General features: G+C 35.8%; 1 protein-coding gene across 1 annotated transcript in view; it reads right to left on the reverse strand.

Moving 5' to 3' along the window:
* Positions 1 to 27,612, reverse strand: part of LOC123716055 (dynein beta chain, ciliary-like) — a 54,605-nt gene that overhangs the window by 22,679 nt on the left and 4,314 nt on the right. The window contains exons 9-45 of the mRNA XM_045671556.1: positions 27,377 to 27,512; positions 25,041 to 25,269; positions 24,530 to 24,721; positions 23,963 to 24,097; positions 23,401 to 23,534; positions 22,806 to 22,995; positions 21,940 to 22,041; positions 21,630 to 21,783; positions 20,477 to 20,672; positions 20,035 to 20,125; positions 19,599 to 19,848; positions 19,307 to 19,455; positions 18,147 to 18,267; positions 17,817 to 17,957; positions 17,133 to 17,227; positions 16,756 to 16,923; positions 15,679 to 15,848; positions 14,919 to 15,138; positions 13,907 to 14,071; positions 13,469 to 13,642; positions 12,751 to 12,899; positions 12,299 to 12,422; positions 11,402 to 11,532; positions 11,154 to 11,268; positions 10,002 to 10,226; positions 9,241 to 9,427; positions 8,760 to 8,938; positions 7,788 to 7,983; positions 6,957 to 7,167; positions 6,291 to 6,432; positions 5,036 to 5,192; positions 4,426 to 4,666; positions 3,545 to 3,746; positions 2,941 to 3,165; positions 2,193 to 2,531; positions 1,087 to 1,235; positions 441 to 659 (exon numbers count right to left, since the gene is read on the reverse strand). Coding sequence (XP_045527512.1) covers positions 441 to 659; positions 1,087 to 1,235; positions 2,193 to 2,531; positions 2,941 to 3,165; positions 3,545 to 3,746; positions 4,426 to 4,666; positions 5,036 to 5,192; positions 6,291 to 6,432; positions 6,957 to 7,167; positions 7,788 to 7,983; positions 8,760 to 8,938; positions 9,241 to 9,427; positions 10,002 to 10,226; positions 11,154 to 11,268; positions 11,402 to 11,532; positions 12,299 to 12,422; positions 12,751 to 12,899; positions 13,469 to 13,642; positions 13,907 to 14,071; positions 14,919 to 15,138; positions 15,679 to 15,848; positions 16,756 to 16,923; positions 17,133 to 17,227; positions 17,817 to 17,957; positions 18,147 to 18,267; positions 19,307 to 19,455; positions 19,599 to 19,848; positions 20,035 to 20,125; positions 20,477 to 20,672; positions 21,630 to 21,783; positions 21,940 to 22,041; positions 22,806 to 22,995; positions 23,401 to 23,534; positions 23,963 to 24,097; positions 24,530 to 24,721; positions 25,041 to 25,269; positions 27,377 to 27,512 — 6,403 coding nt within the window. The remainder of the gene's footprint in view (positions 1 to 440; positions 660 to 1,086; positions 1,236 to 2,192; positions 2,532 to 2,940; positions 3,166 to 3,544; positions 3,747 to 4,425; positions 4,667 to 5,035; positions 5,193 to 6,290; positions 6,433 to 6,956; positions 7,168 to 7,787; positions 7,984 to 8,759; positions 8,939 to 9,240; positions 9,428 to 10,001; positions 10,227 to 11,153; positions 11,269 to 11,401; positions 11,533 to 12,298; positions 12,423 to 12,750; positions 12,900 to 13,468; positions 13,643 to 13,906; positions 14,072 to 14,918; positions 15,139 to 15,678; positions 15,849 to 16,755; positions 16,924 to 17,132; positions 17,228 to 17,816; positions 17,958 to 18,146; positions 18,268 to 19,306; positions 19,456 to 19,598; positions 19,849 to 20,034; positions 20,126 to 20,476; positions 20,673 to 21,629; positions 21,784 to 21,939; positions 22,042 to 22,805; positions 22,996 to 23,400; positions 23,535 to 23,962; positions 24,098 to 24,529; positions 24,722 to 25,040; positions 25,270 to 27,376; positions 27,513 to 27,612) is intronic.

Raw genomic sequence — 27,612 nt, forward strand, 5'->3', positions numbered from 1 at the left:
CAATGTCAATGCCAATGTGATAAAAATAATGCCAAAAAGAAGAAATGCTAGTTTTTTTATTGCTGTCTTCATTTAAAAAAACAACGCTAATGGAGTTAAAATGGATACCGATAAATAAAAGCATTATTTTCTAGAAAAAGTGGAGTCCTAGTGGCTTCAGCATGCGACTCTCATCCCTGAGGTCGTAGGTTCGATCCCTGGCTGTGCACCAATGGATTTTCTTTCTATGTGCGCATTTAACATTAGCTCGAACGGTGAAGGAAAACATCGTGAGGAAACCGGCTTGCCTTAGACCCAAACGTTGACGGCGTGTGTCAGGCACAGGAGGCTGATACTTGCTTATTAGATTGCGTAATGATCATGAAGCAGATACAGAAATCTGAGGCCCAGACCTAAAATGGTTGTAGGTTGTAAATTAAAAATAATATCACTTTGGTTACCATTCCTTAGGACAATCCGAAGGCAACAAGCTCTTGTTCAGGAAACATTCAAGCAGATAGCAGGTCAATTGTATCTGCTGCAGTTCACTTAATGGTGTTATTCGTTTGTACTTCTTGCAAGACTCGAGCAATGAGGGTATGTATTTGTCAAACATTATTGTTAACATCGCCTTCTCCGATTCATCATCACGTGTCGTGTCTATCCAAGATGCTACAAACCTATACATACATTTTTAAATTCAAACAAAAATACACCAAACATTCCTAACCCTGTAGTCCGTAATCAACACTTGCCCGTACGGGGACGGAAGAATATGACAATTCAAAATAGAAAAATTATCAAAGTAAAACTTTGAGACCCTGAGGATTATTAATGGAAAGTTTAATTACATATTGTCAGTAATTATATAAAAATGTAATTTTTTCAGTCAAGTTAGGTTGAGGTCAGCAGGTCCTCCAGCAGTAGCCAGGCCGATCTGCGTCAGCTGAAAGCCAGCCATTAGCTGTAGGTGGCACAAGACAGGAAACGCTAGAAGATTCAAATTTCCGAGGCAAAGAAACTTATTGGGACGCAGAGCCAAAAGTTGAGTTAAATCATACTATTAAATGTTCTTATTAAAATAAATACCGGTTATATTTTACTCACGGATTCCAGCCCAAGTCCTGTGGATTAATGTATAAAATTCCTGCGCGTGACACAGTCGCGGGTGTCGCAGTACGAAGAGTGGCGATCTCAAAAAGGAGGCGCATTGACTTAGTTAGAGCAATTCGTTCGTTACTTGCCAGTGTCAATACCTAAAAGATGGTTTATAAACAAGAATTTATTTTACTTTAGAAAGCTGGTATACAACGCTGGAGCCAGATGTTTGTCCAAGCATCGACGACCAGCATGTAATTTTGGTCTTAGTTTAAGTTATTAATTGTACACTTTAGTATAGATTTACGTATTCCGTTTCGGACGAACGTTAGTCAGCTTGCTTACTCTTGTTGTTTTGTTTGACTACCACTAACGTTCGATCATAGAATTTAATTTAAAAAAAGATTTAATTAGAATACTAGTTACGATACAAAAAAATTGACAACCACACTCTTAGAATGATATACGCAGACTGACTAATGTCACTAGAAACGTAATTCCCGATACAAAAAAAATTGACAACCGCTCTCTAAGAATGATATGTACGTAGCCTAATGTGTTAGCGGTAGTTGATCTAGTTCTTAGGGTAGGAAATTAAACACTTCAATGATGACTTAATTCGCTATAATTTACTTCACTGATTTTACGTGAACTGTATAACTTCAAACTTGTACAAAGAAAAAGCCCGTGCGCGTGTCACAACCTCTTTTATAATCACAACTTCCTCCTCCGACTCGACCATCCTACTTCGGGGAGATGGTCGAGTCAATTCGTAAACAGCCGAACGAGTCAAATGAATAACTATTGCACATGTGCACTTGTAGCAAGTCTTAAGAATATGTTTCATAAAAATGTTTAAAATTTAATTCAATAAATATTAGAAACTAACAAATGTCACAAGAAACGTAATTCTCTGAAGGCTATATTGATGATGTGTTAGCATTATGGCTAACAGGGATGTAACAGTACGCTTAACTACTATTGATGAAGGCAAAATGTTTTTCGATAAACATTAGGACAATATAAAAATTATTTTCACTGAATTATATCAACTACTAATCAGAATTATTTTTACATTTTAGAATGTACACGCCGTAATTTGTACTAAAACATACCTTATTATCGTCCATCAATGTATTCAAACTCTCAATCCACATGGGATCAATGTCGCCATCCAACACAATCCACTTTGGTCCATCACCTGGCATGTTAGCCATATCTCTCATAATAGTAGAGAACAAGCCATCCTTCCATTCTCTTGTAGCAGGGTTAATTATACCAAATAATTCGTCGTTCGTCACTGCTTTAGGATCTAAATCGTTGTAAAACGGCTTCATTTTGAGCATATGATACGTTTTGTTCAGACATTGCCAGACCATTGATTTGCCCGTACCAGCAAACCCGTCAATGAACACAGAGTGTCTAACGGCAAATAATTCCACAAGTTGTACCATCTACAAGAAGCAATTATCTTTGAAAAGTGAAGTTTAGGAACTGATTATGAGCACACCACACATACAGAATACCTTCACTTTCACACCATCACACAACACAGCCACATTAGGTATTACTAAGTTAAAAGTTTTATACATCTTTTTATTGATTTTTTCCCTTTGTAAATCTGAAGTTTTTCTTGTAAATTGTATTCCATTTTTGTCTTTATTTTGATATAATTATTTTTTGTTATATATAATTTATGTTACCCTTAAACCCAAAGTCCATGTTGTCAGGCAGAGAATGCTGTCCTATTACGTCTTAGAAAAAATAAATGACCACAAAACAAATACTAAAATACTTTTAAGGATGTTAAAAAAATATTATTAAATATTGTTTTCTCTGCAAGGATTAAAACAATCTTCTCACCTTTAATATAAACCCAGGTTCCGGCTGTAGCTTCATAGAAATAGCTCCATCAACTAAGTTCTTTTCAAAATCAAAGTCCCTTTTCCTGGGAACATCCAAAGCAGGGAACAAATCGCCAATAAGACCCATAAACACCGGCCGGTCGTCAGTTACAATTTTGGGAATATTGAAATCTCTTAGAGCTCGCATTAGTACTTGATCTTCCGGTCGCAAGCGGTCACCTCTCTAGATAAACATTCATATCTTAATACTGATTCGATACTAGACCTAGACTAATGTTAGAAAATTCTGATAAATTTCATTGTTTCATTCTTTTTTTCAATTCTCATTACAATATTTATTCTCCGTGTTTAAGTTATATATGTCATCATTTAAAGGTTTATTAATTTATTTACAAAAATACATACATTATCTTTACAGAACTAAATACCATAATGACGAAAAAAATAAAACTAAAAATATATAATATAAAACACAAAATATAAACAATGTCGCTACTATGAACTCACTCTGTGAACATAATTATACAGATGTCGATATCGTCGGAGGCAGTATTCAGTAAGCGCTACGATAAAAGATATTTTGTTGTACTTATGTTAATGACCTTGAGTGATCCAGCAACGACCAAGACAGACTTGATGGCTCGCAGACCCCAATCATAATGGTCTTGCTTGGACAATAGCTCCTTACATAAGGTGTAAAGAGTAATGAATTTACGAGCCAAGAGTCTGGCTTCTTGGAAACCTTCAGCGACCAACATAATTTCACAAATCAATTCAAAGTCAGGTACGACCATAGCGCAGGGCCTGAAATATTTTCAATAGTTTAAAGGTGGCATTTGTATACTTGTTACGCAAAAACAGTGACTTATTTTAACCTAGTTTATATAGTCTGGTTCAGAGTCAAGGAAATTGTACACGTCCGTTACGTTATACGCTGAACAGAACTTATTTTAAATAGAACCTGCGCGCTTACTCTTCCAACAACTATAGCGATAAATACCGCGAAGTTTTTGCTATGCAAATTTGATGTTGTACAAAATCTATGAATCACTATTGAGATCCGGTTCGATATTCGAAGTGGCAAAGAAAGGTTCGTAACTTAATTCAAATTATCTTTTACTTGGCTAACTTTTTTATAACATGATCCTATGCACAAAGTATCACCTACATATATGTGTGTCAAAACTTAATAAAACATTTTAAAACAGTCCAAAGAGATCTGATAGATACACACATTTTTGACTAAGCGATAAGACAAAAAATATCGAATATTTTCCAGCTAGGAACAGTTTATTGGAACATTAAATTCCAAATTCACAAATATTTTAAGATAATTAGGCACATTTAACTCGCGAATTTATGACACATTTGAAACTTTGCTATTTGATATCATGATTAATTGAATAATTAAACTTTAAACGGAGTAGAGTTATTTTTGTAAAAATATTGCGATATGAACAATTATATTCTAGAAAAGTTTTACCTAAACAAAGCTTTTAAATTCTCCGGCAATTCCGTCCTTCCAGCGTAACCTGGATTCATAGTGATAAACATCCCAATGGTAGGTATAAGTGTGATGAACTCTCCCATAAAGTCGAATTTCTTTTTCTTAGCCTTTATAGCGTCGAGAACACTTTTAACTTGTACTGACACTACGGAAAGCACTTCAACAGAGATACGATTGAACTCGTCGAAGCAGCCCCAAGCACCAGTTTGAGCGAGACCTTAGTTAACAGATAAAAAATGTTTATGGAAAAATGTATATTTCAAGGGGAAGATTCAGTCAAGTCTTTGCGCTAAGTCTGACAGGTAATGGTTTTTAGTTCGGCTGATCTGCACATTATAAACATAGAATTAAGCGCAATTCATCAATCATATCGTCTAATGAATTTTAACTCAATAACTACTTTGACTCAATTTATATCAAATGGAAATTGATATCAACAATTTCTATTTGATCAACAAGAAATTGTATATTAAAAATCCGTATGTTTACCGTGTAATGAAAAGGGACATTCAAAACAATCAGACTGATTCAGTGTTAACAAACAGAATGCGTGGATTTTGATGGTTTAAATAATATTTGGTTTTACCTTTATATATATTTCCACATGACTTGTAATCCATTTGTTCGGAGCAGTTAAACACGTATACCATTATGCCGAGCGCTCTTCCTAAATCTTTTGTAGTTTCTGTCTTACCCGTCCCAGCTGGACCAGCGGGGGCACCACCCATTATTAAATGGAGACTCTGTTCGTGTAAAGAATATTAATTCCATCTTGTCTATGGTCGAATAATTACCATAGACCACATAGCCCTATCGAAAATCTTGTTTGCCTACTAACACAGAACGTTTATCACGAACTTGCCTTAAAATGAAACAAATATGTCTGTATAACTATAGGTTAGCAAATATTTTACATTTGTTTTTATTATAAATTCCAGTAACTTTAAACGGCTCGAATGAAACATAGGCAGGAAACTAAATGCAATATCTTAGATTGTTATAAGACTCTCATAAGTAAAATTCTTTAAAATGGCATGCCGTTATGCCAAAATCGGAAAGCCCACTCATTTAACAGAGCAGATCATAGCACAGGCACAGAATGTCTCTCAGACACATGGTGACCTTGTACAAGGCCTGCATCCGACCGTGCATGCATATGCACATATGTCACGCTAGCGTAGTCTTTGCGCATTGTGCCCCCTCCTATATACACCGGCTACAGGTGCTTCAGTCGCGATTCATGAGAATCGCAACTGGTGCGCCCTTCTATGTGAGAAACGTCGATCTCCACCACGACCTGGAGCTCCCTACCATAGCCCAATGGATAAAGTTGGCGTCCACACGCCTTCCCGACAAAAAGGGCTCGTAGGAGGCCCCGACACATTCTAACGGATCCGGACGATCCAATTACTGTAGCAAACGATAAATTAAAAGCCGCCCGCGCGGCCAATAACAATAAAAATAAAAATACACAGATTAGGGTAAAAAACCGCCTTCACCGGGGAAGGCGAGGACCTTTACTTCGCACTTCGCTCACTCCGGTGAGCTTCCGTCCTGCCCTTCAGGCGATTGACCACCCCGCGATGGCCCAAGCCGAAGTTATAGTCTCACAGGAGACGCCCTTGCGCTAGCCGCGGGATAAAACGCCATTCTGGCCGAGCTACGCTCGCCAAAACAGCCCGAGCTGAGCTGTAAATGCCCTTAAGGCCAACAGCGAGATTCCATTCTCAAAAAAAAAACAGGCACAGACTGAGTTAAAATAGGGCGCAGATGTAAAAAAATTGTACGGCCACTGTTATTTATAACGATCAACCTTCTATATAACATTTAAATAATCTCACCTGTGTTAAAGTAATATAACATCGATCCGTCAAAGGTGTAATAACAAGACGTGGTGTGTTTCCTAAATATTCGTAATCATAGAGGAACTGAGCATCGCAGATGTTTGCAAAGCAATTGTTCAGTTTCATATCCCAGCGATGTCTGGAGCAAAGAGCGCGATTAACATCTCAAATATTCTTTAAAGAAATTTACTAAGAAGTTCAACTTCAGGTAGTTAATTGTTATTTAAATTACTTTAATCCATTACTACTACGATAATTAAAACTAAATTTAATAGGACACATTATGAGAGAAGATAAATGGACGAAGAAAGTGACGGAATGGCTTCCAAAAGAAAACGTAGAAGACAAATAAAAAGATGGGAAGATGATGTGTGGAGAGCAGCTGGCCCTATGTGAAAGCTCTTAGAAGAAAGTCCAAGAACAAGAAAAAAGAAAGAAATCAACCAGCTAACCGATTAGTTATTAGTGTTTATAGTACATTTTTATGTACTAGAATAACTATTTTCCAGCAATAAAGGCTGGCTTTTCAAAACAGGGAAGACAATCAAGAATGTAGACAACGCAAAAGATAACATCAATCTACGTTCAGGGGTATTTTGGATTGAATGAAGATAAAACGATAAAAATTTGTAAAAACATTTTAATTTTTAATATGATAAATACCTTAATTGACTTTGCCATTGGAACGCATTCGACGTCTCCACTTTAGCCACAATGAGTTTAGCAACAACATCTCTTGAGTGGACATCTATCGTACAAATCGTCATGATCTTCTGTCGATCGCCAACAGTCAAGTCACCAAGTAGTAGAACAATCAAAGCGTTGAGCTGCATGATCTGCTTCTTTTGGTAATCTTTAAGCGCGCCCTCATAACCTGATAGATTAATTAAATGATGTAGATGGCTTAAAAATTCTTTGTTGTGGGTTCACTGGGATAATTGCCTAAGGCAGTGTATCCCAACAAGGTGGCAATTTTATTTAAGGTTATTCCAAAAGTTTCTTAAGTGAACAATTCAATATTTTAAAATCTTGAAATATTACATGTTACATAAGAATTTTAGAAAGACTAAGATGGGGCTTGGCGCAAAAATCTTTGGGAAAAGCTGGTCTATGGGAATTCTATAAATAAACTTTATATAATTTTTAACAATTTTTACTTCAGTATTGTCTTTTGTTAACATAGCTTTTACACTTTTAAAGAAAACATTTTTTTACTAGATTGCAACTATGTACAGCACGCTGTAAAGCACGCGAAACGTCGGAAAAATTTAAAATTATGTAAAATAATTATAAGGTTATATACATAGCTTTTTCAATGTGTTTTCTTTAAATTTTTACTTTTTTAATGCTTATTTGATTGTTGTTTTAATATAATTTAATCAAATACCTTAATTTCTTATAAAAGTTACTGAACACGTATTTTAAAAATTATTACAACACACTAGGCCTGAAAGTGTTTTAGTTATGCAAAATAAACTCAATACATTAATATACCTTCTTCAAGCTTTTCAAACGCCTGATTAGTCTCCGTGGTCCACCAGATCTGCGTGCCCACGAGCGCCGGCTGAGCTGGCCAATCGAACACCCACTCGTCACGGGGTTTATCTTCGTACGACTTAACGCTGTGTTCAAATATATCCCGTAGGGTATATCGCATACAGTCAGTTACCCGGTTTAACCAGAGTTCAACCTAAGATGGAAAAAACAATTCTAGACAAGTGGATTCTACAATATGTACCTACAATCGCACAATTGCTATAACCTGCTTGTTCTACAAAATAATGGAAACCATTATTAACGGACTCCTGAGGTATCTAGAGGGCCACCAGCTAATTAGCGATATATGTGATCGCCCAGCTTCTTGTATACCTTTCACATCTAGACTATGGAGTCTAAAGGTCTCCATAGCTTGGATATAGAGAAAGCCTTTGATCGGGTGTGACATAAAGCACTTCACGTGATGCTTCACAGCCTACGAGCTCGCCGAGAAATTATGCAACTGGATCTCTAGCTTGCGATCATGTATCGAATTTTGGGGGGGAAGGGGTTCCTCTTGTAAAACGTTACGATGCGGGCGGAAATTGAATCACACGTTATTGTTAATATTATTTTCGACTTTCCAGTACTTTAAATCACACAATGGTTACTTTTAGGTATAAAGAGTCACTGGGTGGTCATGGAACGTTGCAACGGGTACAGAAAAACGGCACGTTATTGTGGGGGGGGGGGAGGTCAAGAATCTCCAAATAATGCCGCGCTCCACCACTATGAGGCACCAGCTGCCCACTGAAGTATTTCGGAAACAAATTGGACTTAGGGTCCTTCAAGAAAAGAGCGTACAAATTCTTAAAAGGCCGGCAACGCACTCGCGAGCCTTCTGGCACTGAGAGTATCCATCCATATTTTATAAAAAAAACTATATTTACCAATAAAAGATTTATTAGAAACATTATCAATTTTACTTACTTTGCCAGAACAATCGCAACAGGGTGCTTTAAATGGTACATGTTCTTCATTCTCCTTTGATATCATCTCAATTGCGTGTTTGCTCCCAGGCTTCGGGAATACTAATTTAGCCAAGTTATCGTATAACTTCGATAGGTGACGCGCGACCGCTGGCGGATTGTTGCCATTTGACAAAATGTCTGGAAATTAAAATAAACATATCTGCTGACTACGACAACAACAGTGGCAATTAATTCAGATTATAACCAGAATTTTTTCTACGTTGAACATTTAAAACCCAAAAAAGCTTGTTATTTTTATTACACGCAGTTCCAAACTTAAATTATATAAGGAATTTTAACTACTACACGGGAAACCTTAACAGGTCAGACATCGCAGCCCATGGACGCATCTACAGTATATGAGACTTCCAAGGCAGATATAACAAATGTAACATTATATGTATTATTATTATTATTGTTTTACTTCTTGATAATCTTACCCAACAAATCAGCCGAAGACACGAAGTAGAAACGTGGGTATGCCAAACGTTTGGTCTCCAAATAGTTGTTGAGCGCTTTCTCACACAAGTTGAGAGACTTCATCAGCTCTTCCAGCTTGTCGAGAAGACCCGGCTTGTTAGTCGCTTGCACGACATTTGGTGTATTTCCAATATCTTTTAATAATTCCTATTAATAAAGAGACACAAATTAGAACAGTGTTGGCCTAGGAGCTTGTGTGTATGAATCTCATTCTAGAGCAGTATTTCTCCGTGTGACCCACGTCCCACAGGGAGGATTTGATTCGAAAATTTATTAAAATTCAGTTTTTTATTATAATTTTTGCAAATTTACTCACGTGTATTTCGTTAACAATTTCTCAGTTATTTCTTCCTAAAACTTATTGTTAAAGTTTTTTAAGTGAACCATTCAATTTTTTTTATATCAAAAATGATATTTGTTTATCTAAAATTCTTATGGGGGTTAACCTCCTATAACTATGGTGGGGCATGGGGCAAAAAAGATTGGGAAACACTGTCCTAGAGGTCGTAAGTTCGAAACCCGGCTTGCACCAATGCGCATTTAGAACTTACTGCCTTACACACAAAAAGTGTCTTTGTGTATCAGGAACAAAAGACTGACGACTATTAAACAAATTTGCATTGTTCATTGTTTAAAGAGAATGCTGTCCAATACATAAGTTTGGATTTACTTTTTAGAAAATTTGGATATGGACCAATGGGACATTAGATAAGAATCTTACTTTAAACGTCTTATCGATGGTATCAAAACGTTTTGAATCCTCTGGCAGTTGGGCACGTATATCATCTGAACCAACAAAGATGCTCTCAAGGTACTGCCACTTTCGCTGTACCTCAAACCAAATGGCAATGACTGCATCGGCCGTGCCGAGTTTCTTCTGCCAAGCGGTTACCTCAGCCTCGTAGAAACCAATGAATTTTGACGACATCATGTTTTGAACTTGGTTCTGCGGTGAACAACAATTTTCAGACACTAGTTAAGTAACCTTACATTAGTTAAGTCGCAAATTAATGTGACACAGACCAACTTTTCAGTGGACATATTGATTATTAATTTATGTAGTCGTCTTTTCAGTTTATATGTAAAATATATAACCTAAGTATATGAAGGTACATTTCGTATTTAAAAATATTCCTATAATGTATGAATAAACGATAAAATTGCGTCACATATGGGGTTTTCGTAAAAACTTAGGTTTTGGTAATTAAATTAATAAATTCCTAGGAAATTATGCATCTGAATCAAAAAAAATATATGAACAATATGTTTATTAAATAAAAAGTTGTTAATCTTACAATCTTTTGCAGCTATAGTGTAAATTTTTAGGAATGTCGACATAACATGTTGGTCGAGCAAAAATTATTAACGAAAATATATTTTAGTTAATAATTAGAAGCGCAAACAAATGTTAGCAATCAACTTACACTTGTAGCTATTAAATTGTAGTAATAAATGTTCTTTTTATTTTTCCCACAATCATCAATTGTAATATAATATCCTTGTTTCCCATAATGTCCAATACATTTATATTTTTTATAGGTACCAGAAGTGTCACTTAGTTTTAAGAACTCTTAAATAAGTCAAGTTAGTTTTTTTTAGCGTCGCAACCCCCCTAATTTTATTAGTTATAAACTAGAAACTAGAAAGCAGAAAATATATAAATATGGATGGAACAGATTATGATTTTTCATTAGAAGTAATTCAAAGTTTTTTTTAAATCCTTTCAATTAAGTACTATTGTTAGAAACTGTAAGATATTTATAGCAAATTGAATTAGGTATATTATACTCATTGTTGTCTTATACTATTGTCGGCTACAATATAAGCATCTGTTTCAATTGAATTAAATTGTTACAAAAGTAAGAAACGTTACCTGGTTATCCTCAAGAGTCTCGACAAGTTCTTCGCTGGCTTTCGGTAACTTGGACCCAGTTCTGTCATGAACCGTGTAATCAAACTCCATGATTGCCCAAGTAGCTTCCAGTTCCCTACATCAAACATTATTTGGTATTTCTGTTACGTCTTACAATAAAATGTTCTTAAACTGGCAAGTAAGTTTTGATATTAGAATGGCCTTTTCTATGAATATGATAATTACAAAAATATATTTTCTAAACATACTTAAGCGTTTTCTCCATAGCTGCTTCTTTGACAGACTTATCCACAATAGTTTTAACTTCTTCTTCGTACTTGTGCAGGTTAAGTGCTAGTAAGTCCGCTAGTGTAGTATCGTCGTCTATATTAAACTTAACCTAAAAATATTTCAATATAGATTCGACTTTTTAAACCTAAATCAGTAACCTAAGCATCCGAAATACAGTAATCCCCATATTTCATGGTAGATAAGTTCCGCGTTATAGGAAACGCGTTGCAAAAGTATTGCGCATTGTGAAATCCCCGCGTTACATAGGGGAAATCCGTGTTTTAGAGGGACTGAAATCGCGTAATAAGAGTACCGTACCGTGTTGTAAGGATCACTGTCCTCTATTTAACTTTCTCTCGTTTATGTTTCCACCACACTTATGTATACAATAAATTAAAAAAAAACACTTACCTAATAACCTATAGATACAACGCTATGTACAGCACAATCTACACACAAATCTACAAAATAAATTCCGACAAAATGAAAGAATGATTCAAAATCTTCGATTGTGAAGATCGCGTTGTCAACTGTAAGCCTTGTTCTCTCATCTCTTGAACTGTATTTGAACCATTTAACTTGCTTTTTAAATCAAATTTCTGTCTCCTAAAGTCTTTTATATGCGCGTAATTTTTATACGGTTGTCTTATTGGTTCAGGTATATTTGCATCATGCGGATCTTCTAAACTCTTAAAATCTTCTAAAATTTCTTCTATCGACATTTGAGTCCCACTTCCTAGCGCTAAAGTTTTCCCATTGATGGCCGATATGAGATGAGAATGAACAGCCTTCTACGTGATGTAATAAAAAAAAATACAAAGTATAAATATAAATATGAAAAAATATATTAAAATAATACGAAAACAACGAATTACCTTAGTGGCCATCATTAGTTCTACCCAATGTCTGTCTTTAATGGCTGGATTCTGTAAGTCTGTTACTGCACGTAACGATGTCATCAAATTCTTTATTGTTCCTTCAATGGAGATGTAAGGCTCCCTAAATTAATATATTAATATGTCAACATTATTTTTATAACACGAGCCTCCGGGACGCCATTGGGGCTGTCATTGCAGCCCATGGATTTTAGAGGGGCTTGCTCAATTTACATTTAGAGCTTGAAAAGAAGATGTAGAACAAAGCGATCGGATAATTTTTAAGTTATATTCAGTATATCAAAATGTGAAAACGTTATTTTATAAAATATTCACCGACAAAAGCTTAGATTTAGATTTAAATTTGGCTTATAATGAAATTTAGATTATTTAGGTATTATTACTTCTTGATAGCCTATCAAAGTCAGCAGTTCTACGAGTCGACTTCTCACCATACTCTCATATCCTTATCCAGCTGTCTCATATCCTTCGTGAACCTCTTACACTCTTGGTCCATACCATCAGCATCAATTTTCTTCCACGGGGACTTCTTCCAGAACTCTATTGTTCCCATAACTAAGTAGTAGTAATCCCAAAGTTGCTAAAAACATGTACAAACATTTTGTTTTCCATACTCAATTCAGGTCCCGGATTTGCACGGCTTAAAATTAATTTTATTAAATATAAAATAGTTAGACAAGGTATCGCGAACGTTTTTGTAGATTCGCGATTCTGGATTTTTTTTCACTTGCGTGACATTTTCGAACATTTTATACAGATAACTTTTTGCCTACGGTCAATAGTGATAGTATAGAGAAAAATATTTTGTCAAATCGATCCAATAAATGGAGCTTATCGATGCAAACAAATAATCAAATCTCTTCTTTATAATATAAATGAATTAAGTTGGCGCCTCGTAGATCGTTGGCGCCTGATCCCAGAGCTAACGCCTTCCTCGCTCAACGATCGTAAAATGACGAAACATCTCAAAATAGCCAGGAAATACTGCGAGCGTTAAACGTACACTGCCATAGGGACCAAACTTTAAATTTGTAATAAAAAATTTATATCTATAAAAAAATGATAGGTTGTTAAAGATAATACGATATAATCTATACTCAACTGATTTTTTTTATGTAAAAAATTGCTAAATACCAAGAGTATACTTACTTTGATAAGCTTCAGCTCCCTTCGACACTGCTTCAGGAATTTTTCATCTGGAGGTTGTATATCAAACAACGCACAGCTTCTCTTCAAGTTCGAAACGATATCTTCAAAGTCGAGAAGCTCTCTGTGCACTTTGTCTATCTGCCTGTATGGCTCCTTGCAGCTTTCCAGGAACATCTAAATATAAAAGATTTTTTTAAATAAAATAGGGAACAAACGAGCCTACGGGACACCTATAAAGGGTCATCGCAGCCCATGGACACACAATTTTAAATGCGTTGCCGGTATAGGCGTTACACAGGGATTTAATTAACAATATATATATTTTTAACAGCAACATTTTTTTTTTAACATTCTCGTTTAACGGTTAATAACGTTATTTTCAGGTTCAAAAAAATAAATGAATAGTTTACTTCGTGGATTCATAAAATAATAAGTTACCTCTTTAAGTTTGAACTGATCCCTATACATGGTGAGCCTCAAGTTTATAAGAGCCACTCTCTTGGCTATAAGCGCCGCCTGCGCAGCCTGCAACGGCGCTACTGTATTCTTCATAACCGTCGCCAACTTCACCAAGTTGCGCCACTTTTCAGGCAAAACATCCAACTAAAGTTAAAAACAAATGAAATTATTTTTAAAATATCATCTAACGAATATATGGAATAACAAACTTTCACAATACCTATTATAAAGTTTGGTTAAATTTATTTTAATTTTAACTAAAATATTTACCGAATATTGATGTGATTTCGTTGGCTTCTGGTGATCCAAAAGTAAGCGTAAAGATAAAACTATAGTTTGCATTAAGCTCGTAACAAATTTTAATAAGGAAATGACTAATTATTAAAAAAATCTTTATGGTAGATCTGTCGCAGCCAACTAGTTTAAAAAGTCATTCAATTAATAGCCTAGCCTTTTAACTAAACAGCGCCGTTTAACTAGCGGCCTGAAAGATATTCAGCCGTAGCGATTGTAACATTTATAAACTGGCTGACTAATGCTTAGGCCATTCGTAGAGTGACCATGTGGCAGGAATAAAATAAATGAAACATCTGACATAAAAATATTTTAAAATAAAATTTCTTATGTCAGTTACAACTAAATTCACATTATTATAGTCTCTTCACTCTTCCATTTTAGTTGTTGTGGTTTGACCATATTGACAGTTTAAGAGTTTCGACGCTAGCCTAGCTAGCTTTGGTGGCAGAAAGTGGAACTGAATTTAAATTAACAGTCAACAGGCTAGGCAAGTTATGAAACGTCACCGATCCACGTCATTTGCCTAGCTGTTAGATCAACTAGCTGAACATCTTTCAGGCCGCTAGTTAAACGGCGCTGTTTAGTTAAGAGGCTAGGCTGTTTATTCAACGGCTGATTAAGCTTGGTTGGCTACGACAGATACATACTTTGTTTTGTTTTAATTGTTGATTGGTTGATTTGTAAATGTACACACCTGTTCATACGTCTCTTCGGGGAAATCAACGCCATACTCCTTGAGCACGTAAATAATATCCCTAAGCGGTTCGAACATCTGCTCTGTCCCGGCATCTACCTTCGCCTTCACCTCATTAAGAACTCTCATCACTTGCAATAGGCCCTCGTAATCATCTTCGCCAAGCTCTACCGATAGCTCCTTTGTGGCATACGCTATGAACTTCTCCAAGTCATCCAAGCTAGATTATTTGAGAATGAAATTCACTTCAGTAATAATGAAATAGTAGGCTCCAATATTTCGTATTTTTTTTTAAATTTATTTATTTTACAGAATATAAATGTAACCATAGCGAACTTATTAATACTGTATGTATTTACTACAAAAGACGTTCATTATCTTTCTGACAAATTGTTTACTGGTTAAAAACGGTGCGGACGAGGACTATATGTTTTCTTTGTTATTCTTAATATATTTTTATTTTAATAGAACAGACGGCAATCTGGCAGGCTGCTCACCGGATGTTAAGTGATACCGCCACCCATGGACACTTAACGCCAGAGTGCTCGCGAGTGTGTTGCCGGCCTTTTAATAAATGTACATTTTATGCTATATCAACGCGGATAACGAATAACGCAACAAGATACACCTTGTACTGCAAAACCTATTTCTTTTAAATTTCACATAAAACGGACAATTCCTTATTTTATGAAAAACTTCTAATTATGTAGACATAGACAAACATCTTTCAATTACAATTTCAAAGATTAATAAAACCTACTTAGTCTGCACATGGTCCTTCAAATTCTGCTTGTAAAGGTTGCTCCACTTGCAAATAATGTTCATAATAGCTTGGTTGAGGCGCCGTAAGTCCAACTTCAGCCATCCGTTGCATAAGTAGTCTCCTGGTAGAGCAGCCACTTCATCATACATCGCGTTGAATTTGTCAATCTGCAATCAAAAACGTCAATTATCTGAAATTGCTAAGCATTTAGGTGTCCAGAACATATGTTGCGGTTGCAAATGTATGTAAATATATTTGTGAGCTAGTTCCTTCATCGTTCAATTCTCATCCCGTAGAGGTTAGGTTCACTTGGCTTCAAATGGACTTTTTTCCTATATTCGCTTTGCTTGAACGGTGAAGGAAAACATCGTGAGGAAACCGGCCTTGACTCAGACCCAAAAATGTCTACTAGTATTTACCTATTGGGTTGACAAAAGATCATTAAATAGAAATCTGAGGCCCAGACCTAAAAGGGTGGTAGCGCCACTGATTCTTTTAATTTAGAAACTGGGTCGGCAAAAGTCTCTCAATAACAGGAGTTCTTCTGCTAACTTCTGGGGTATGAGCACATGCATTTCCATCTCGGGTATAAAAAGGGTCTTTGCGAAAGTTGTTTGACAAAAGTGAACCATTTTAAGAAAAACTATAGCAGAACTACTAATCAAGTATCGCGTTAGGCTTCTGTCTCCACCGGCAATGCTGTGTGTAACTTTTGTGCGCGCACTATGCCAAGTAATTTTTTCAACAATTAGGTTCACTTGGCTTCAAAAATTTTAGCTAAGTGTTAGTGTTTATTTTAGTGTTTTATTTTATTTTTTTATTTTAGTGTTCGCTTAGGTAGCGGAAGCGAGACTGAGTTCGTGAACAACGAGTGTGTGTGCGTCGACACGCGTCCACTACTTGCCGTGTGCGTGCAAACAATTGCACAGTTGAGCGCGAACTTTGCTGAAATATTTCCATCCACCAAAACAATTTTTTTATAACAATAACAAGCCGTACGCTGTGCAACGCTGTGCCGCACAGTTCACTTCCGCACTTTACACTAATAGTTATAAATTAAATAAAAATTAAAACCTCCTTCTGATATTCTTCCAGCTTGGGTTTCGCCTCAGGTGGGTCACAGCCAAAGTCATATTTGTATTTATCAAACTCCTCTGGCGGAATAACTCGGCCATATTTAAGAAAACTGGCCAACACTTCCTGCCTATCTTCTAGCCATAGAGGCGTATACTTTTCGTATTTCTACAAATTAAAAACATTTATTACTTTGAATGTGACTAAACAAAATAATATTGTAAGCCTGTGTAAGATGTGCGTCTCAAGGTCTGGACCAATTTCATTTCTGACCAATTACTATGTATGTCGTAAAACCACGAGTGTCACTTATTTATTTATTAAAGCTTCGTTGCAGTGACATAATAAAATTGACAAAATAAATAACAAATACATACCGATGCGTATTGCACTACGTCAGTTATACTGTTCTCGATCCTCTTTGCAATCTCGTGATACAGATCTATCATAGATTCCTCACCTGATATGTCATCTGAAAACAATAAAACCCCGTTGAAAACGTTCACTAATTTCGCGCTGAAGAGTTACTGTAATTCTAAAATTTTATTAAAACTATAATTAAAGTTTTTGGGGACGGGAGACAAACGAGCCGCAAGTGATAACCGCCGTCCATGAGCATTGAAGGTCGCCGGGGGCTAGCGGATGTGTTGCCGACCTATCAGGGAATGCTCTATGCTCTTTTCTTAAAGGTCCCAACACAAACTCAAGATAACTTTATTCATATAGGTAACCAAGTACACTTCAACAGGCAAGACGTTAAATTGGTTCTAAATTTAAATTTACAATCAGTTCGCAAGTCAAGAGCGTAGAGCGGGCAAGAAGAACTGCCAAGAAACTCCCCGCCACTCCTGACAAGTCCAGTTAGTTTAGCCAAGTCTACCAGATTGGAAATACTCCTGGCAGCTGGTTCCACAAAGAGAATACCTTAAAAAGCGCAGTGTTGTGGAATAAGAGGGATTTTTATTGTAAGGAAAAGTCCAACAAAACTCCAAATGAATCCTTAAAATAGTAGTCCTAAAATTAGAAACAATCAAAAATGGATACTTTTTTTTTCACATTACCTTCATACGATGGTATGGGCACAATAGGATCGATCCTTGGGAAAATTGTGGCTTGAAGGAACATATCTTTCATCATTTCAATCATAGTGTCATAGAGGCCGCCTGAATCCTTTATGTCCAGGGACGGTGTGAAACATATATCTGTAATATATATGTTTTAATATTCACGAAGATGAAGAGGAAAGTTATACTAAAAGTATGAATAATAATTAAGATTAAAAATTAAATTTAAATCAATTTTCATTGTGTGTTTTGCAAAATGATTTATCAGAATTTTAAGTGCCTTCAAAATCAAATTACGAGATCTACGAAACATATCTCTTTACTTACCTGGGTCTTTGAGTTCTGCAATCACATCCATGAATGGTACGCGTGGACCCTTCTCCAAATCAGTTTGCTTCTCAAACAAATCAAGGCTACATTGGATTGCTTTCATCACTTGCCGAGAAACCTTTCAGTAAAATTCCCGATATTAATTTCAAAACATTACATGCTCCTAAAATTCGGAAGAAATTAGATTTTCGTTTTTCATAGTATTGTTACGAAGACGGGTCGACTGCAATGTTTCTAGATTTTTCCACTAGTTAGAGAACTTTTCAGCAGGCTGTACATATGATTTCTGACCGTTTCAGGAGAGGGTCAATCACATATTAGAAAATTGTAATTTCCATAATGTTCCTAGTTTTCAGGAAGCTGAAACCTTTTTTCAGTCGGTTTTAGAACATGTGTAGTAGAGTGGTGCAGTTTTCAGGAGACCCGTTTTCAGGCCTAGGTATACCCCTTTGATGAAGGAATATTCTAGACCAAATTTTCTAGGTGTGAGACAAGGAAGAAATGATACGAGTAGAGAGAGAGAGAAGATCAGAACTTTCTCGAAACTAGACTGAGCACTCTAGAACGCCGTACGACAAGGACGGAGCAACGTGCGAAAGAGACAAAGAGTGCGGACGTTCTAGAAAGGTGCAATCGCTACTCAGTAGCAAGCCCGCCTAGAGAGTTCTCGAATATTGTTTAGAATTATTCCCAGGGATATATAAGCGAGCCGAAACGCGACTAGTCACCTTTTAGTTTTGAATACGATAACACGAGAGGAACACCGAAGCGATAAAGTGCGAATAAAGTGATTACAAGTGATAAAGTACTGTGTGAAGTGAAGTAATTAGAAATTGTTTTTGTGTGTGTAATTAGTGCATCTCTGCGATTAATTTGTGCCCATAAATTTCTCATTGATTTTTCAAGAAATAAACCCTTGAATAAATCTACGGCATTTTCTTTTCCGATCCCCTAGCTCGTAACAGTATGTTAAAAAAAATATAAAGAAAACCAGACCAAAGACCGGGCCGTATATTTTAACAGACCTTAGAAAATACGAACGGTTTTAGTTTCCACTAGCAGGAACTTTGTTTTTTTTAATATAAAACGGGCAAAAGCTATGCGTCAATCTGAAAAAATCTAATAATCGCATTTGCTATTAAGCTTAAAATACGTACAAGAGAATCAACATATTTGACATAAGCGGGCCATCGTTCTGCCCTAAATGCTTCCTCTTCCATTTCTCTCTTCTCCTCCTCAATATCAGCTAACTCTGCCTCATCCAACTCCTCCTCTTCTTCAACCGGCGATTCCACGCCTTCTTCGCCTGTTAAATATGTAAATATATACTCTTCATGTATAAAATTGTATATTAAGGCGATTTAGAATTTAGCCTCTGCAGTCTCTTTACCTATGTGATCCTTGTATAAACTGGCTGCAAATAAATTTTTTGTGTAAATTAAACCTTACCTGCATCTCTTCTCGCCTGCCTTTCGGCCCGTGCTGCTTCCTTTTCCTCTCTTTTTAACCGCCTAGCCTCTCTCCTCTCGAATTTCTCCTGAGCTATTTCAGCCTTTTCTCTGTCACGTTCTTCCTTTGCTAACCTCTTCTCCTCCCGCGTCTCCTCTAGCTCTTTTAATTTGCGATTACGTGCCGCTCTCTCTTCCTCATCGAGTGTAGCTTCATCAACATCTTCTAATTCCTCTTCTTCATCATCAGACTGAAAACATCAAAATGAAAAAATATATAATTTTACTCTAAGGAAATTGTTATAAGGTATCAAAAAATAACTGAAAAATATATTCAAAAAGTTCCTACTTTTCCTTTACAATCGGACATGACCGAATTTTAAAAATAAATTTAAATACAAATCTTAATTATTATTAATACTTTTAGTATAACTTGCCTCTTCATCTTCGTGAATATTGAAAAATAGCTTATAATTAATTTGCAAGATCCGTTCGAATTCAGCATGACTTTCCAAAATATTTGAGCGCCTGCAAAATTAGTAAAGTCACAATTTGAACTTGATTACAAAAACACAGAATGTACCTGAATGGCGGTACTGTCAAATGGCTGTCCATCGGTGAACTTTCAAACCAATGCGACTTAGGATCGACTTTCAAGAAAAGAGCATACCAATTCTTAAAAGGCCGGCAATGCACTTGGGAGCCTTCTGGCAATGTCTATGGGCGGTAGTATCACTTAACATCAGGTGATTCTCCTGCCCGTTTGCCCCTGTGTTATATTTAAAAAAAACGAGTAAAAATACAAGCGAATTGTAATATATGTCAATATTAAAATAAGGTGAGCTCATCTCGCCTTTCTCGCACAAATTACTAAATCACCTTTTCACTAATCTAGGCAGTCGTTCGTTAACCGCAAGAAGCTCCATCTTATCCGGGTTTTCCTTTCGGTTATGAAGCGGCTTATCACCCCAGGCGGCGATGTTATCAAGCCCTTGTCGCACGTTGTTCTGTGCGGTCAGCACTCGCTCTTGCAACGTGTTGATCGCTGCGTACACTTCTGCCATCCATTCTGTGACTGAATTCATTGAAGTGACAGTTTAGTGGAATTTCTAACACAAATTATTATATATATATATATATACATCCTCAATATTGGATTAATAAAGATGCTAACTAGTTTTCTTCTGTCTATTGTTAAAATAGCTTTTACACATTAAGAAAAACACTTTTTGAACGAATTGAAGCTATGTATTATTATTAAAAACTTATAATTATTTGCATAATACTAAATTTATATTTTTCCGACGTTTCGCGTGCTTTTCAGCCTTCGTGGTTACGCAGACAAAAAGTGTTAAATGTCAAAAGTATCACAGCTGCAGAGAAAGTTGTGTTACAAATAGTTTTTAATAATAATACATAGCTTTGATCGGTTCAAAAAGTGTTTTTCTTAGTTTTCTTTTTTCGTCATTTCGTAAAGATACTATTTGTATTTTTTTATGAATAAATAAATAGTTGTGTCTAACGCTGTTGCAGACCGAGTGCTTAGAGCAGTTGTGTTCGACCGCAAAATAATACTGATGCGAGTCCATTTACAAGATGGACACCCACTCCCCGCTGACGGGAAGGGAGTGGCACGCAGTCGGCAGCAACCGCTTGTAGCGGTCCGTGTATGGTGGGTCCGCAACCGCACGGCAAAACTCGACCGCAGAGCGACTGCTCCGACCGCTCAGGAACTGCTCGAGCGGTCCGTGTATTGCGGATATGAATTTAGTATGGAAACTAAAGGCTCTAGAGCAATCGGTCTCGGCTGCAACATGTGGTCCGTCTCTGGCCAGCATAAACTATCCTATGCAATCGATTGATGCTGTAGATGAATGATCAATTTCTTATCTACCACTAATTGCGGGGCTAAATCAGCATAAACAAAACAAACATTGTCCATGCGCCTTAAGGTATAGAGGCTATGTTCATCAAGATGTATTAAGAAGTTTCTATAGTGTATAATCTAATTAAATAACCGTGAAAAACATACAATCATCATTCCATGTGAGCTCTTCAACTCCTCTCCCTAACAGCTTGTCAATAGCAGAGATCTCTTTCTCAATAAGTGCCACCTCCGTTTCGTGGCTGCCTTCGCGTATAGCGTTATACCAGGCAATCGCACGGTTCAGACGATTCATGTCGTACTACAAAATATTATGTTTGCAATTTAATACCGTTTCTGTTACAATATTTATTGTGAAAGAATTCGATCAAACTGTTCAAGGCATATTGGGATCAAATTATTCAATATTTGAGATTACTTAAATTACTTTCAAAATATATGTACTTAGTATCTATACCTGAAGCTTTTCATTCCTGCCATATAATTCCAGACCGTCTGGCGGTATGCCTTGTTTATCCAAATATTTCATATAACGTATTTCCCGAAGTAACATAACCAGCTATAAATATAATTATAATATTGTATGTGCCATCAATACCGACTGTTTAAACTTTTAAATATCAAATTATCAAGACTCTCAACCCTGAGGCAGTGCATCAATATGCTTTCTATTGGGCGCATCTCACGCTCGTACGGTATAGGAAAACATCGTCAGGAATCGGCATTTAGACTCGACAAGTATAGGGCACAGAAGGCTGATCACAGACTTATTAGAAAAAGAAACAAATGATCACGAAACAGGTAAAAAAAACCGGAGGGCCAGAGCTAAACATTATTTTTCTAATTACAAATATATTTAAAGAGAAAAAGTTATTTTTTTATTGCACAAAACGCATTTCCGCTTTAAAAATACAGTAACTTTAATGCCTCGGAAACAAAAGATACTTAATATATATTTTTGAAGTAATACATCTTTTGGCGCGTTAGGAAAAAATTATCAGAGCAAATGTTTACGATGCGCGCACATACCGACACTTTGAATATAGCAACATTTTAAAATAAAAAAAACGTCAATTTCTTTAATTATTTAGAAATATTTTTCCTATATTTCAATAAACTTCATTTAACTAAATAATAGCGTTATGTTAAAAATTTCAATGTATTAAATAACGTTTTTCTATTGGTAGTGTTGATTTTTCTTAGAATAAAATTTATGAAACGATATCTTGTTACGCCAAAGAAGTATAACTTCTAAAATCTACATAAGTACACACACATGTTTTTTTTATTTTTAGATTAAAATACATGATACAATAAACATACCTCAGGACTAAAATTGTTTCTGACATAAGGAGGATCCCGGTATATAAGGTTTTTAGCCAAGTGTGTTTTGCATATGTTAGGTACAGTCGCACACCACTGCTTAAACTGACGATCTTCCACAACATTAAGATACCCCAGCATCTCATTGTGTTTCTGCTTCATGTAAAGTGCATACTCTGTTTCGATAATTCTGAAGAACATAAAAAAATACTGATTACAGATATACAAAAGAACGACGATTATTATTCCATTGTGGCAGAAAGTTTTTTTATGATTTGAGAACTGAATGTAAATGTAAAATTAGAAGCATTTAATATGTATTTATTTTATTAACGTGTATAAGTGTACATTGTGTGTACCTGAATGAATAAATGATTTTGAAGTTAAATTTGAATATCAAAATGTAGATAAAAAATTAATCCTTAGCCGGAAAATAGGTGGCCGTATATATGAGAGAAAATATTGATGACACATGACAATATAAATTCATTTTAAAATCAAGCACTTCTTTGATTTATACTTCATAAACGAGAAATCAAATGATTGATACTGACCGTCTCTACTTTCTTTTATTTATATTGTAAAATAAACTTACGGATCTTCAAAAAGTATAAAATCTTCCATTGGTGTTTGGATGCGTCTACGCAGCTTATAAACCCACCATAACATACCACCCACTGGGGGTAAGTAGTTGTCGACCATTGGTCGTTCGGGACCCTTGGTTAGTTTCTACAATTGTTTTTGCAAATATTATATCAAATAGAAAACGGTATTATAAACTGGATCGAATATACTCGGTGAATTACAATAAACATTGCCTTAGAATTGACGACATTAATAGTATAGAATATGTATAAATAAATAGGTTGTAGATTATAGGAATATATAGACTAACTTTTTAGTTTGTTTTTTTTTTGTATTATTTTAGATTAAGGTTGGTGATTCTATAATTTTACGCATTATTTTACATTTAAAATCTGGTTACGCATTTTACCCCTCATATTTGTTATAGTTTTTTCTTTTACTAGGGTTGCCTGGAGGAGATCGCTTGTTAGCGATAAGGCCGACCGTTGCATCCCTTGTAATTTTTATGTATTATTTGTATTTATAGAAATGTGAATAAATAAATCAAATCTGCTGCTCATAGCAAATCTTACCGACATTTCTTCATCAAATATCTCCTTAACAGCGTCAAGGTTAGAATGCATAAAGTCAACCAGCCTGGACAATTTCGGTTTCAGTTCGTTTTTAATAATATTACGGTGAAATAAGTCTCCGATTATTTGGAAAAACTGAAAGGACACAATATATAGTTAGATTAGAAAAAATATATCGGCATTTTTCTACAATAAAAAATATCTTATAACCAATAATATAACAAGCAGCTCTTGTGATGTGAACTCGGCCAGAGTACAAACAAATAGGTATATGTATTGCTCGTGTGAGTGAGGACTTGCAGTGCACTAGAAGTTGGAGTGTGTGGTATATCCAAAAGCTGTGACTTCAGCCTTACTCTTGCTTGGAACCCAGCCTCTACATTACGCCCCCGAACCGCCAATATATAAATAGGTACTGTGTATAATAGAGCATGCTCTTTTCTGAGGTGTACCTGATTATAACCATACCCAGAACAAACAGGGTACATATGGGCATACGTAGGATCCTCCATAAGAATACTTTAGTATCAAAATAATTAAATACATTTTCATTATTATTTTGCCCACCTTAAAGAAATGTTCCAAATTATGGCACTCATCCAAGCCCTGGGTGAAAAGCGAAGCCAACCTTTGGTCAACGTCATCCAAAACACCCATATGCTTCACATAATCGGCCTGAAAGCGGTTATCTTCCGGATCCGCCGGGTCGTAGGTTATATTCCCCAGATTTTGGTAAATAAAGATGTATTCCTCTAGTACCTAAGGCGTAACGTGTCAAAATTCATTTTTATGGCATATCACTTAACGAGTTAAATTTGAGGTTTACAACGTGACATACAAAACGACCATAGATTTATGAAATTCTATACCAGAGCAAAAATACTTTTTTTTTAATGTAATAAAAAGGCCGTCAACGCACTCGCGAGCCTTCTGGCATTGACAGTGTCCATGGGCCGCCTAACACAAAATCAGGTGAGCCTCTCGCCCGTTTTCCCCGTTCTATAAAAAAACTATTTAAGCTCATGCAAGAAATCTCATGAAAATTAACAGTCAATATTCACCGACGCTTCAAGCTTACTTTCATACACTCTGTGCTAAGAATCTTGCCTCTTAAACCACAAAACTCCATCTTCTCCAATTTAAGAATCTCAACAGTTGCCTCCAGTATTTCTTCGATTTTCTTAAGCTTTTTCAAATAAATGTTAAACCGCATGAAAACGCGGTCGAAGTCGAAGGACCAGCGCACGGGCATCACGCCAGGTGGAAAGAAAGTGTGCACCTTGTCTCTATTCATTTCGTATGTTTCTCTATAATAGGAATTATTTACATTACTCCTATTTATATACTAATACTAGCGGACCCGATAGACGTTGTCCTGCATGATGTTTCAAGTACTAAAGTACCGACTGCAACGCCATCAGACGGGCTGATTTGTGAATCTAAGCCGTACAGGCCGCCACCCAAACGCATACAAAAGAATCATATACATATACCTAGTCTAGCCATAAATACCGAAACAAAGTAAAAAAAATCTATTGGAGATAACATTTACTACTTTTACAGTGTATTATTTTAACACAAATATGAAACAGTTTAAAATATAAAATGCTTATTCGAAGTGGTCTCCATTAGCTGCAATACAGTCCTTTAACAGTCTCTTACAGTCTTACCCATTATTAGCCACCAACCGTATGGAAAGTTTTAAAAATTGTATTAAGCTCCATACCTACTTTGTGTAATGCAATCACAGCGATTCGGTTCTCTTTATCACCATTACACACCATTTTAATATCGCAAAATATTGTACAATGTATTGGCGCCAAAATTTTTATTTTATTTATTTACACTTCTTTACACTACAAAATAAAAATAAAAATTAACATAATTAAATCAAAAGGAGGGCAACTGGCGGCCTTATCGCTTACGATCGATCTCTTCCAGGCAACCACTGTGAGTAAAGAAAAAATAGATGTATTAAATAAGATAGGCACGTAGTGCAAAATACATGTAATAGACAGTTATTAAAACAAAAACTAAACAGGAATAAAATATTAAAGATACATTAAAGAGTAAAAAGACACATAAATCACGATAATTTAAGATTAGTCTAACGTCAGTTAGTAGTTAATAAAACAGTTAGGGATACGATGTGGACCGGTAATGTTTGTACAGAAGAAATTTAAAGGAAGATAAAGAAGGAGCTAAGCGAATAGGGACGGGAAGTGAATTCCATAGCCTAACTGTGGAGACCTTAAAGGAATCGCCAAGAAAGGAGTTATGAGATGGGATTTCAAGGGTATAGTTTTCGGAAGAGCCTAAGCTATAGTTATGGGCTCCCAAAAAATTGAAATCATTTTTGAGATAGGAAGGAGTTTTAGGGTTGAACAGGATGGAATATAGGAGATGAAGAACATGAGCATCACGTCGCTGACGAATTGGCAACCAGCCTAGCCGCTTACGGAACGCAGAGATATGATCGTATTTTCTTAGACCGAATATAAATCTGATACAGAAATTTTGGAGACGATCCAGTCTATTTAGCAATTCCTCGTTAAGATCGGAGGAGCAAGAATCGGCGTAGTCCAGTAAAGGCAGGAGGAGAGATTGCCAGTGAGGTTTTGGTACTAAAGGGAAGAAAATTACTAAGACGTCGAAGGATACTGGAGGCACCGTATAATTTTCAGCTAACTTCTTTAACATGCTGCTCCCAGGATAAATTTTGATCAAATAAAACCCCCAATTTTTTTACTGTACGGCTAAAATTTAAAATTACATCGATATGGATATGATATATCTTGGCCCAATCAATTCTCGTCGTGAAATAGGGGCTGCCAATAATTAATACCTTACTCTTTTTGGAATTGATTAGAAGACCAAAATTTTTACTCCAGTCAACTATCTTTGCCAGCTCATTGTTAGTAGATTGTTTGGCTTGCGGGAGATCATCGAGACTTGATTGTACGTAGATTTGAAGATCGTCAGCGTATAAATGAAAATTAGTTGAAAGTCGGAAAGTTAAGGAGTTAATATATAAGATGAGAAAACCCAATGAACAATGATGTTAAAATGACAGATTCTAAATTCAAATGTAATATTTTGTTAATTTTCAATTGTAACAGTATTCATGGCCAGACTAAGTATAAAGATGTATTTAGTTGTCATTTAAGTCAAACTCTAGTTTACTTTGGATTTTTTTTGACATAATAACTTGACGGAGTTTTGTTTTCGTTTAATGTGAATTTAATGAGTGAAGTCCATGGCCCCTGGCCCTAAACTTTATCCAAATAAAATGAACAATTTCGCCAAATAACTTGTTATTTGCTTTTTTATATGTATGTTTTTGTATAAGGTAATTAAATTAATCAAATTAAGACACCTTTTTACAGAGTTTAAAATACGTAACAGGTAACTCACATGAAGTGATTTAATACAGATAACGCCTTTCTTATTTTAATCAGTTGTTCATCTGCGTCTCCCTGGAATATCGAAGCTGGATCCACAGAATTGGTACATTGTTGTATTACGAGGTTACATACTTCTCGTAACAGAGCTAATAAAAATATGTATTGTTTTATATCTTCTTATTAATCTTATAAAAAATAAATTAATAGTTCATTTATGTGCGGCAAAGCTATTTGGGTATTGCGGAT

This window comes from Pieris brassicae, chromosome 11 (assembly GCF_905147105.1).
Source record: "Pieris brassicae chromosome 11, ilPieBrab1.1, whole genome shotgun sequence".
In the NCBI taxonomy this organism is placed as follows: Eukaryota; Metazoa; Arthropoda; class Insecta; order Lepidoptera; family Pieridae; genus Pieris; species Pieris brassicae.